This window comes from Calonectris borealis, chromosome 6 (genome assembly GCF_964195595.1).
Source record: "Calonectris borealis chromosome 6, bCalBor7.hap1.2, whole genome shotgun sequence".
Taxonomy (NCBI): domain Eukaryota; kingdom Metazoa; phylum Chordata; class Aves; order Procellariiformes; family Procellariidae; genus Calonectris; species Calonectris borealis.
In genome coordinates, this window is record NC_134317.1 from 41176142 (window position 1) to 41189109 (window position 12968).

The 12968-nt window shown below is 52.3% G+C and overlaps 1 protein-coding gene across 2 annotated transcripts; it reads left to right on the forward strand.

Annotated features, from left to right (window-relative positions):
• Positions 1–7676: 7676 nt before the first annotated feature.
• Positions 7677–12700, forward strand: LOC142083946 (putative methyltransferase DDB_G0268948). Of its 2 annotated transcripts, none has more exons than XM_075153984.1 (7): positions 7677–7702; positions 8910–9038; positions 9401–9561; positions 9838–10051; positions 10702–10802; positions 11577–11714; positions 12277–12700. In XM_075153984.1, the coding sequence occupies exons 2-7, from the start codon at positions 8928–8930 to the stop codon at positions 12365–12367; spliced, it is 816 nt and encodes a 271-aa protein (XP_075010085.1). In that variant the 5' UTR covers positions 7677–7702; positions 8910–8927; the 3' UTR covers positions 12368–12700. The 2 variants fall into 2 exon arrangements, with proteins under 2 accessions (XP_075010085.1, XP_075010084.1); XM_075153983.1 differs by having other exon boundaries at positions 7698–7840.
• Positions 12701–12968: the final 268 nt, after the last annotated feature.

Consider the following 12968-nt stretch of genomic DNA (forward strand, 5'->3'; position numbering starts at 1 on the left):
AGAGCCGCGCTGGGCGGGCCGGGCTGAGCCCTCCCCCGGCCCGGCAGCGCCGCCGCCGGAGGAGCGGGGCAGGGCCGGGCTCCGCGCCCGCCGCGCCGCCCCCGCCGCCCTTCCCCGCCAGCAGCGGCCGCTCCCACGGCGGCTCTGGGCGGGCTGACTCAGGGCCAGACCCCCTGCAGCCTCCCGCGCCCTTCTGTACGCTCCTGCGCCCTCCCGCATCCTGATGCACCCTCCTGCATCCCCATGCAACTTCCCACACCCTCCTGCAGCCTCCTGCACTCCCCCGCCCTCCCCTGCACCCTCCTGCACCTCCCGCATCCTACTGCACTCTCATGCATCTTCCCACACCCTCCTGCAGCTTCCTGCACTCCCCCACACCGCCCTGCACCTCCCGCATCCTGCTGCGCCCTCCTGCATCCTCCCGCACCCCCCTGCACCCTCCTGCACCTCCCGCATCCTGCTGCACCCTTCTGCATCCTCAGACACACTCCTGCATCCTCCCGCACCTCCCGCATCCTGCTGCACCCTCACACGCCCTCCTGCGCCCTCCTGCACCTTTCTGTACACTCTTGTGCCCTCCTGCATCCTCACATCCTCTTGCAGCCTCCCGCACCCTCCCGCATCCTGATGCACCCTCCTGCACCCCCATGCACCCTCCTGCATCTTCCCACACCTTCCTGCATCCTCCAGCACCCTCCTGCACTCCCTCGCATCCTCCTGCACCGTCCTGCACCCTCCTGCACCTCCCACATCCTCACACACCCTCCTGCAACCTCCTGCATGCACCCTCCTGCACCTTCCACATGCTCAGATCCCCTCCTGCATCCTGCTGCACCCTCCTGCACCCTCCTCGATGCCCGTTTCAGGCGGGGCGCCCCGGCTGAAACGGGCAATCACGGGCCATTGCAGCACGCCAAAAACCAGAAATCCCCCCTTTCCAATCCTCCACACCACTACGCTGCTGGGCTTGTTCCCGCTTGGCTTTCGGGACACAGGGCTGTGATCCTGGGAACTGCAATGGGAAATGGGCAGGGGATGATGGACTCAGCCGTCTCCTGGCGCAGGGTTTTTTGGAGGAAGGAGAGAAGAGCCTAAAAGATTGCTCTCTTCCCCTTTATTTCTCCCTTTCTTACACTGAATATTCCTATCATGTGCCTTGCTCAGACCCCAAGGAACAAGAATAAAGCTTAAACGCTGAATTAAGATGGTCCTGGATCTCGTTTAATTGCCACAGGTTTGATTGCATTTCAGAACAGACCATCAAGCATCAGCCAGTCCCCAAAGCAATCGCTCCAAGTGTGGTTGGCCGTGCGCGTCCTGCAGGGTCATTTAATTTTAGTACAGCAGCTTCCTGACACCACTGAATTTTTTGCTTATCCCAGCAGATATAATAATGTCATCTACTATATCCTTGTGGCCAGCCCATGCACACAAGGAAAGGTGAAATAAAATCAGTTGGCACTCACGTTTCTCTCCCTCTTTTTAATTCCAGGGCTTGTTGATTCATCCTCAGTGAATTTATGGCCCCTTGGATGCCCAAGAGCCCCGGAAAGTGAAGTTCTGTGCTAGACAAAGCACAACCATTTTGTAACAGCGCTGCAAAATGTCATAAAGGAACATACTTGGCTCAGGGACTTCCTAGCATCCGAATCCAGCCCTAGTGAGGTTTCCCTGATGGTTATTCCACACAGGGGGATCGAGTGTGGAGGCTCACAGACCCCTGCCAGGGTGCAGAAGCAGCCGGGGCAGAAGAGGGAAATCAGCCGGAGCACATTTAGGAGGAGTCAATGGAACTGCATGGACATTGCAACCACCACGCACAAACCCAGGCAGCATCAGTGGCGGCTTCTCCTATGGACTCATCTCCCCTCTCCAATTCTGTACCCACCAGAGGAGACAGAAGGTGGGAAACCTCTGGGCACCTGCATGCAGGGGCTGAAGCTGGAGGTAGATGTACGTGGTGCTTCTCAGAAGGTGTCTTACCTTAGTCTTCACATCTGATGCTCTCCAAAAAGCACTGCAGCCCAAGAGTCTTCCATGTCTCTTTGAGATCTAGTTGGCTCCCAAGTGTCTAAAAATAAACATTTCTGGTAAGGAGAAAAGAAACCCCACTGCCAAACTATAGGTGAGCTGCTTCTCCTGCACAGGTCCAGCCCTCTCTCCAATTTGCTGCATTGGGAGCTGCAGACGGTGACGAATTTCAGCAGCAAAAGCCAACAGCACTGCAAATCTGATGGGCCTGCGGGGATCCCATCAGGAACTGGCTGTTCTTGCAAACATCAAAATCACCATCTGGTACTTTTGCATCAGCCACCTTGGGAACCCCCTCGGCCAAGAGGGCTGCAGCACTGGATTGTGGTGCCACCAAGATGAGTTGGGACATTTGCATCTGTTTAAGACCATCAGGTAACGAGAAATCAATGGCTTTACAGTTACAAATGAATTGGAGACAATGATAAGCTGTTGGTGCCACTGTCGTCAGCAAATAAAGACGCAAGGCAAGCCAGGAAGCACGGAGGAGCCTCTGGTCCCTGCATGGGGAATGGGAGATCTCAGCGTGCTCCGCCATAGATTCTCATCTGACTTCTTAATTTAATTTCATTCATTGGCCCCACAATCAGTCTTCCCATCTTCCTTAATTAAAAGGTGAAATCATGGGAGAAGGACTTGTTTCTTATTGTTTCCAGAAGATCCCAGCGGTGGGGCTTTGCTCTCAGCCAGGGCTTTCAGCTTCCCCATGTGCTGTGCATCCATCATTCATATGGAAGGATTTGCGGCAGGATGAGCTAAGGGGGGAGGCAGGATTTCAAGGTCAAGGGTGCTCTGCCTCCGCAGAGCTTGCCCTCGAGCTTGCCTCCGCGTGCCTTTATTTCTTCTCCAACCTTTTGTGTGCTTGAGCACGAGAATAACCAGCCAACGTGCTGGCCCCTATTAAAAGGATCCGGCAATTGGCCGTGACGCTTACTTGCACGGGCGCAGATGCACATTCCCCAAAATAGTCACTACTGCAGAGATTCCCTTCTCCCTCTCCTCTCCCTCGCTGGTTGATCCACTGGGTCTCTCTTTCATCTGTGCTCTCTTTACACACGAGCACTGATTTTTTCTGGGTCGCAGATGCCAGGGGGTGGGCAGGGACAGCCCCAATCCCAGCCGAGACCTCGAGGCACAGCTATAACACACACAGCCATGCGATCAGCTGAGACATCCTTGATTTGTGGCTAACTCCCTTCCCTACAAGGAGATTTCATCCCGTGCCCCGCTGCTCGTAAGCCAAGAGAATTATGTTCTTCATTAATTTAAAGTCTGAGCCCTCTAGGTTTAAAAAGAGCCTTGTAGAAATACCAAGTATTTTCCAATCCCTTTATTCCTCGTCGTGATAATAAATCTTGTTCCTTTTCCATCAGATAACTAATAAACAGCGGAAAGTCTCCCAAGAGCCGAAGCCTTACTGGGGTCTTAAAAGCAAATCATTTTCTTCACAAGGTAAGAGAAATATCACCGGCATCTTCACAGTGTAAATAACCCGGGCGACAGAGCTGGAAGCTATGCTCTGGGGAGCAGCGTGCCCTCAGCGTTTTGCCCATTCCCCCTCGGGCGCCGTGGTCCCATTACAGTTTCATATCACCGCTACCTTCTTGGTGGGGAGGGACTCCGGGCTGGAGACATTGGCACGGTATTTATTTGTTCCTAGTGAGCAAGAGCCTGCTGCTTACAGACTCCTTTGACTCCTCGGTATAGTTATCACCTAAATACACGTCCCCCAAGCTCCAAGGCTGTCGGGTGGGAAGGAGGATGGCATCAGCCCCATCGTGGATCAGTATCCTGGTGACGGGGAGGTTGGCCCCAGTCTGCCCAGCCCTCCCGCGGCAGCTGCTCACCCTTTCTGCTCGCCCTCTGGGTATCTTCCCTCCAGCGCGGTCCAGCAAAGAGCTGCCACATCAGTCGAAGCTGAAATGAAATTTAAGCCAATTAAATTTGTAAATGAAATGCAGCACCACAATGGGGTGATTTGCCTCCTCTTCCTGTAGCTCCATGCCACACGCAATCCATTTGCAGGATTCAGTGCCACCAGGCCAGCGCTGCGTAGGATGGGGCTGGGCGTCTTCCACAGATCGTGCCGAGGAGTCAGAGCAACGTCAGGTGAAATACGGACATCACCAGGGTGGGCACAGCGCACTCCTCCATTTCTTTTCCCAGGATAACATCCTGGAGCTCATTACAGGCAGTAACGATGGTGCCAGCACATGTGTCGTGATCCTACTTGTCCCAGTTGCTCTTGGGGAATTGCCTGATGTTCAAAATCTCTAAAAACGAGGCCACTTATTTCATGCCACAGTGCTGCTTTACACAGATCTGAGGGTCTGTGTCCCCTCCTTTGCCTTCCTCCCATGGCAGGGGCAGGATGCAGGTGGTGCCGAATTAAAAGCAGCAAGCCCATGACTTGGCTGTGGGCTACAGAATTGCTGCAATTTTACATCTATATTTAAAAAGCTGGCCAAAGGGGCACCTCTGCTACTGGGGAAAAAGGATTCAGGACTCACGTCGTCTACGAGAGGCCAAGTCCTGCAGCATCACCTCTACACAGCTGCCAGCAGCAGCGGGCAGAGACGTCCAGCCCGAGGAAAGGAGGGGAACAAGAAAAACTATGAGTATCGCAAACCCCTTCAGGTGCCACGCATCTTCTCAGCACCTTGAGTTTAGTGAGATGTGGTTAAGTGGCGTTCCTCTCCATCCGTACCTAGTAGCAACTACAGCAAAATTCCCTCGTGAGGATGCGGCTTGCCAGAGCTGGGGTTTTCCCTCAAATTCCTCCAGGTAGGTGTGGGAAGGTGACCTGGAATGTTTCCAGGGAGGGGATTATCCATGGAAAAGGTGGAGAATTGAACCCTCTGAGCAAGACATTTTGTAATTATTTTAGTACTCAGAGCCTCTGAAATTGGGATAACCTCCAAAAGATGTAGCTCGGTGTATCTGGCAGCATTTGAGCTCCGTGGGCAGGATCCTATGGGCAGAAGCTGGTGTAAGAGTGGCGTAACCTGGAGGCGAGTGGGACACTGGCTTCATTGCAGAGGAGGAGGGTGGAAGGAGGGTGAATGACACATCGTTAGGGAAAAGAGAAAACTCATTATGATTTTTTAAGTGGCCCAGGTAGAAAACCAAAGGGCCCAGAGCTGCGGTGTCTGGGCTTAAAATACAGTCATGGAGAAAATAAATGAGGGTTCGTTTTCCACTTGAGAAATAGGTGTAATTAATTAGAAGGCGTTTATGAGTTTTCTAACAACTGTTTTGTAGTTGCAGGAAAAGAAGCCGGTTAAGAGTTGTCCTCATGAAATTAGGGAAGATTTTTCTGCCAGAAAGTTATTGCTAGGGACAGCGTGAACGCAATTACAGAGCCAGGCTTGCTCTGAGAGTGACATTTGTATTCTGCATAAAACGGAGCAGCTCTTCCCCACTGGCACCAGAACAAGGGAGGGACGGAAAGGAAATCTTCAGAAATATCAAAGCATCTGGTTAAGGTGACGTCGGATGTTTTGTTTTCACGAGGCAGCACTGTTTCCCTTGGATGTCAGGTCATTACACTGAGAACAAGAATTCAGTATAATATTTACTGACGTGCAGTGAAATGAACCACAATAATAGAAACAAAATGGCTTTTTCCGTATCAAGATGAGACATTTCGGCTCTGCGGAAATGACAGTGCTGTTGGTGAATAACACTGACAAATGATGCAGGAAGACTGACAGGAGTCTCATTTGGGCTTTTTTCCCCAAAATAGATGGATTTTTATTTTTTTAAAATCTAAATTTCAGGGTGAAATGCATTCCCAATGAAAAAAAAATTCCACTTCTCTGGAAATGGTCCGAGTGGCTGCCGTGAAACCCCCGCGGCCGAGCAGGGAAGACCGCTGTGGGAAGGAAGGTGAGGACACGGGACCAGCTGGGACTGCCGGCAGCGGAGGCACACGGAGAGGTATCAGAAGCACTCAAGCGAGTACCTCTCTATCTCCCACGGACAGGAATTGATCTCCTGCCCATGGACAAGGTTAGGGCTTAGCTTGCTGATGCTGTTTGGAAAAGCAAAGCTCTGGGAGCTGGTTTGCCACTGCATTCTGCAGAGGCACAAAGGTGGGGAGGAGGCAAGGCTTTAAGAAGAGTAGGTGTGGAGCCAGTATGTTCTCCTTTTCTGCATTAAGGTTAGGGTTTGGAGGTCTATTAATTCAGGACCCCACTATATAATTTAAATCTGCAGGACCTGTAGGTTTGGGGAACAAGTCAGGAAGACCCCAGGGCGCTTTGGTATTCCTTAAAGCTATGGATTTAATAAGTGGGCTGGTAGGAATGATGGACAGTGTCTGATTCTCTATGCCTGGGGTATAACGCACATTTGGGCTAAGGCTCAGCAATCCAGAGGAGAGCTATTTATTGCTGCACGGTGCAGGGCCATCAGAGATTAGCTGTCACTTGGAGAATAAAAATCGGTCTGGAGTTGGGGTAGGAAATCAAAAGCAGCTGAATCCAGCGTGCCAAAAGCTGGGAGAGCTTAGAAAAGGACTGGTGCCATTTGCAGCCCATGCCTGGCTCACGTTTTCTTTTACTGTAGGCTTTTGGTCTCAGTTGTAGCCAGAGGATAATCAGTGAAATATCATCTGTACATCGCCCATGAGAGCAGCCTGTGCTATGGGGACCTCACAGTTAGGAAAAGGGCAGGTGACTGAAGCCTGGGACGCATCCCTTCCTGTACGCATTCACGCTGTCAGCAAAATACAGGCAAAATCAGGGGATCTAAACCCCAAAGAGGCCAGACTCTTGCCAGATGCTGCAGGACACCACAGGTTATAAAAACACAGGGGCCTTTGGTGCTTGTGTTGTACTTTCTCCTGGTGCAGAGATGTACCCCTGGTACAATTAAGCAGCAGGTGACCCAAATTAAATACTCGGGACGCAAGCCCTGCAACTTTAATGCATGCTTTGATTCAGCAAACCTCTCCAAGGTGGCCTCCATCTTCAGCCCCTGGATAAGTTCCACCGCTTCCCCTTAAAATTAGGATGGGCTTAAAGGCTGTGCTAATTAGCATAGATTCACAAGCTCTGTGCAAAATACAAACTGAAGTGAATGTGCTTCAGGTGAACCATGGCTCTGCTGGCTTCAGCTGTATGTAATAAGCATTACTCCAGTGTGCGAAGGGGTAAGCTCCTGCCCCAAATCAGGGGAGGGGCTTTGCCTAGTCCTGAAATACCAACGCTCTGTGCCCTTAAAGTTGGTGCTGCTCTGTTTATGTCTTTTCTCTTTCTGCCGGACAACAGGAGGGGACTTCAGCGCAGCCAGACCCCGGTGAGTATGGCTTTGGGTGCCTGTAGCATTTGAATCCTGTTCTCCTGCTACTTCCCAGCATCTGCTGGCCTTCACATCCAGGTCCCCAGATTGCAGGGCTGCTGAGCGTCCCCCCAGTTCGTGGGCATTTTGAAAGCCGTCCTTCATTAATACCCCCAGAAACCGTCTAAAGGCTAAGGCTCGGCTCTCGGGCTCCAGGGTCTCGGTGGGATGGAGACTCGGGAACCTGCCTTCTAGTTTTTGTCCCCTCCGGCCGGGCAGCGGGAGGAGCAGCCGGGGCGGGCGGTACCGGGGGCGGCGCCTGCCTTCCCCTTTGGGCCGGCCCCGCAGCTCCCAACTGGGCGGTGCTGGGAGCTGCTGGTGCCGGGAGGTAAGGGCGGTAAGAGGAGGGGTGAAGCTGCCCGGGGGCGGTGGGAGAAGCCTTCTCCGAGCGCATGGAAAGCACCCGGAGGACTCTCCTCCGAGCAGGGCTGCTGCTCCCTGCTGGGAGCGTCTAGTCCTGAGCTGGGTAAGCCGCTACCTAGCTCAGCATCTCTTCCCGCATCACAAGATACAGTAACCCTTTATTGCCTGATGTTGGGTATCTGTGTGTCACTCGAGAAACTCGCTGTTGCTGCATCCTTCTGCCCACCTCGCTCGCTGTGAGCACGCAAGAGGGTGCGGTTGCCCATCGAAGGAGGCAGGGAGTCCTTCTGGCCGGCTCTTGAGGTCTGTTGTCAGACCATGGAGCCATTGCCGGCTCGGGCACCGAGATAAACCGGATACGGCTGAGAGCCTTCCGGAGCGGCACGATGGGCGACGAGCAGCGTGCTGGTAGCCACTGGGCCTCGGCTCGTGGGACCCTGCCTGGTGGGTGCAGGGACCGTATGGTTTATAGCAGCTGCGGGGGGTTAAAACGATGGGTAAGCAGGGGAACGCTGTGCGCTGTATCTGTGAACGCAGCTCTGATGGCTGGGGCGGATGGTGCTGTGGGCATGGGGCTGAGCTGGCGGGAGGCCCCAGGGGCCCTGCGGTGAGGCCAGGCTCGCCTCTGCCTGCGGTTCTGGGTGACCGGTTTAATGGGGCGCTGGATTTAAAGGAGACTTTGAGCGTTTCTGGGGCAGGAAGGGCTGAAAAGATACCAGGCAGTTCAGAAAGCACAGGGTGGAGTTGCTGTGATTGTGTTGCTAATACTAAAACATGGATTTCCTTAAAAAACCCCAAACTTTTCTGCTGTTAGTTTTTCTGATGCTCTGCTCAGTCCCCCCCAAATTCACAGATATTCCAGCTGTAATGGTGATTTATTTCAGAAAACACCCAGGTGGGTGGGGAAAGCCAAGAACTGAGGAGAAGAAGGGTTTAAAAACCTAGAAAGCTTTTCCTTGTCAGACATTGCTGGTTTGCTTCTGCATTTAGCTTATACCTGTGGGAGGGATGCTTGGGGAGCAGGTTCACGCTCCCTCGCTGGAGCCTCGTGGGCAAAGTCCTCCCCAGGCCCCTGCCAGGAACTGGAGACTTTAGCACCTGCACTCACGGGCTAAGGAGACAGGAGGAGTTTGATCCTGCAGTGACAAACCCGGCTTGCTGCCTCCTCTCAGGTGCCAGGTCACCCAGGCATGGCCACCCAGATGTTCGAAGGGAGAGGGCACGCGGCCGTGTACCAGAAATACAGGTTTGCGCCGGGCAAAGAGCTGCAGCAAACCATCCTTGCCTACCTGCAGGGAAAGGTGAGTGGGGTATGGCCAGGCTGCAGGAAAAAACAGGGCAAGTAGTATGTATTTGTGGGCAAGTAGTATGTATTTGTGGGCAAGTAGTATGTATTTGTGGGCAAGTAGTATGTATTTGTGGGCAAGTAGTATGTATTTGTGGGCAAGTAGTATGTATTTGTCCTGCTGGGAGTGTTACCTTGCTTGGTGCCACAGGGAAGAACAAACCAACAGGGCTCAGGGCAAGATGTGGGCACAGAAGAGCCTTTCCACAGGTTGTGCCATGCTGAGGCTGTTCCTCTGTGGATGCTGGGGGAAGAAATGGGGTAAAAGCACAGAAATTGGGTGGCTGCCCGCTGAGATGCATCCATTCCTCCCTGCAGAGGGCAAACCCTGCTGAACTGGTGGTGGATGTCGGCTGCGGGTCCGGACAAGGCACCCGCTTCCTTGCAGAGCACTTCAAGAAGGTGGTGGGAACGGACATCAGCGAAGCGCAGATCCAGGAGGCCAGGAAGGCCCCCTCCCCACCCAATGTCTCCTACCTGTGAGTGTCGGGGGAGCAAGCTCAGCCGAAGGCAAAATTCAGGTCCTCACACGGAGGTGGTGTTTTGTGAGTATGATTGTTGTAAGAGCCAGCTGGCACCAAAGAAAATCCCGTTTAATGGGATTCCTGGTGTGAATGGGCATTATCCTAGATATACGGTAGCCATGGTCTTGCATCCCAAACGGTTGTCATAGACTCCGAAAAATGCCCACTGACTTCATGTCCTACTCCCTAATTCCCGTATTATACACTGCCTTTTTTCCTTTCCCCTTCCAGCGTGTGCCCTGCAGAGGAGCTGCCGTTCGAGGATGCCTCGGTGGACCTCCTCACTTCATTTACGGCCGCGCACTGGTTTGATATCGAGAAGTTCATGAGAGAAGCAAACCGGGTGGTTAAGCCGGGTGGTTGTGTGGTCATCAGCACCTACACTGTGGACATGAGTCTGCGCTACGGAAACTGCTCCGAAAAGCTGACCAAAGTCTTCAGGGAGGTGAGGTGATGAAACCTAAGCCTTGGGTCTTCCCCTCCTGCCCAGACCAGGGGGAAATGTGTAGTACTTAGATGCAGAGAGAAAAGCAATGGGCTTGGGGGCTAGGACTAGAGGACTCCTGTTATGGGTGGGGCAGAGGGATGGTTAAATACAAGGACAAGGTCGAGATGGGGTGCTCGTGGTTCCCACACAGTGCTGGGGCTGGCTGGATGAGAAGAGGGACATCAGGACTAATAGAGCAGACTTTGGTGTGATGAGGAGGGCTGCGGAGCAGATTTGAGGGGCTGGTATTGTCAAAGAGGCTTCTCCTGTCACTCTGATCACAGTGAAAAGAATGGGAAGTAGAAACTGTTTGGAAAGAGGTTTTCTTGGTGATGTTTCTTGACAGAGTATTTTAACAACTCGCTAAAAGGAGATATTCCGCTATGAGTAACAGCAGTAGAGAACAGGACCCTTATCTCTATAATAAAATAAGATCCTTGAATTCTTGACACTGAGCAAGATTTTGGTGAATTTTAATGCAAGGAGTATTCAAAAAAAAAAAAGTACATGTAAAAATGCATCAGATCGAGGGCCAAGCAAACCTGAGTTAAGTGGTAACTGAGAGCTTCAGGTGATTTTGTTTGTTTTTTAATATGCTGTCTTTACAGTCCTGGGATCTGCTCTTAAAATACTCACATAATAGAATAAAACTCGTCTTGGAAGACTATGAAGAGATCTTTGAGGCCTTGCCGTTTCCAGACAAGAAGAGGTGAGCAGAAACTCCTCGGCGCAGCACCAGGAGTGGATAGAGGTGGTGTCTCTGCTCCTCCGTGGGGCTGCTCTGCCACCGGCCCAGCGAGGACACAAGGGAGCTGGGTTTGCCGGAGCAGGTGGCTGCTGGGTTTCAGCAAATGCCTTTGCATCGTGGCAGAGCCACGTGCCTGCATTTCCACTCCACTGGATTTAATGCAGCTCTACGCTGAGCTAGCAAGTGTGGTCTAGCGGCTGCAAGGACCCTTCCTGCTCAAAGCAGAGTTGGGTTAGATATTTTCTTGTTGGTTTATGATAATTTGAGGCTTCTGGGAAGATCACTTAATGGATGAAGGGGAAAACTGGAGGGAGAGAAAGAACCTGCCCCAGACTTCCAGGGAGCTGGCACCTGCCTCCCCACCAAGGCATGGGGCAGGGACTGACTCTGCAGGCAAAAAGCATGCGTTGGCAGCGGTGTTGCAGAGGTGTTGGTGTCCTGGCTGCTGGAGGGGAACAGGCTCTGCAGGTAGGTCTGTGCTGAAAGGGCTGTTCAAGTTACAGACTATGTTAGATGGTCCCTGGGACCATCTCTGCTTCTCCAGTAGAGCATCATTTAGAGCTCCTGGCCCACCAAATGCCACAACCAGATGTTGTTTCAATCAGATGTTGTTTCCATCTGTTGGATCTTTGGTGTCAGGTATTTTATTCACCGCCACCTCAATCTGTTGTCCTTGTTCCACTGCCTTTGAGATTTAACTTGGCAATGCTCCCTTCTTCCCCGTCTCCCTTCTAGAATCACTGATATCTTTGACAAAATTCCCATGACGGTTGCTGGTGTGGTTGGTTACCTGGAGTCTGTCTCTCCATATCAAGCCTTTATGAAGAATGACCCCGACGCTGCAAAATCCCTCCTCCAAGAGACTGAAAAGAGGTGAGAAAACCGCTTGGGAAAACAAGCAGGACATGGAAGACCCCTCTTTCACAATGAATGAAGGATGAGGTTTGGGGACCCTTCAAAGCCAGAAGTGAGCTGTGCAGCGACGTATTCCCTCCTTCCCCCCACGTGTGGATGGATATTTGTCAGAGGTTAAACAGCAGATCCTCAGCTACTCACAGCGTGATTGACCTCAGTTTGAGTCAGTTGACTTAAAGTCCATGTAGCTGTATGGTCTTGCACTGATGTATCCATGTAAGCCCCATGTCAGCGGTATCTTGAGTTTCTTTGCCTTGCTCTTGATTAGCAGAGGGCAGGAAAAATATTGAAGCATCTTAAGCTATTTTGGCCCACAACAAGGGCCTGCTGCCAAGCTGGGAAGGGGAGGCATCCCTCTTCCTGCTAACTTATTCATTGATCAGAACAACTCTTGTGCATGTTTTGGAAGTATCTGCCATCAAGACCTCCTGCTTTGGGTGGAAGAGACATATCTCTGGTTGTGGGTGTTGCCCCATGCTGGCTGGGCAGAGTGAGACCCTTCCTCTGCTTCTTGTTTCAGGATGCTGGAGACGATGGGAGTTTCTTCTCGTGAAACCCCAGTGGAGTTCTGGGTGAGGCACGTCTGTGTGCTGGGGTGCAAGGGACGGTGAGAGGAAAACCCTTCTGATCTGCTGCTGGAAGGGAAGGAAAAAGTGGGTTGTCTCCTAATACCCCACTTGTAACCATCCTTATTCCTTGGGAAGATCGATGCTGATTTTGGTGATTAAAAATTTTTTTGTGGAAAGCAGACGCGGGTTTATGCCTGCTCTTGGGTTCCTGTCCACGTTGGTCCCCCAGTCTGCCCAGCACCGCTCCCTCAGCACTGCAAGGGTCCAGTTTCAGACTGGTGGTTGGATTGCATGCAGGGATGAGAGTCACGGTAACAGCTGAGAAACTTGCTGCATTTCTTAGACAATTAATAACAATAAAAAAGCTGAGAAAAAGTTGCTTATGGTTCCTCTTCTCAGGAGAGGCTGTAGAGCACCTGCTGGGGTGGGAATAACTGCGCTTCATGGACGTTGCTCACCTAGGCCCCGAGTGGCCTTCTGTTTCATGGGGTAGATGGGTTTTAGGCAGAAGGGGCCCCTTTCCCTGCCCAGGCTAAGTGAGGAGCTGTGTGCTGTCTTTGAAGGCTGAGCTGGAAAGGGGTTGTTCTCGCTGGAAAGGTTCTCACCCACTACGTGACCCCCTCCCTGGTGCTTTGCTGGCTGG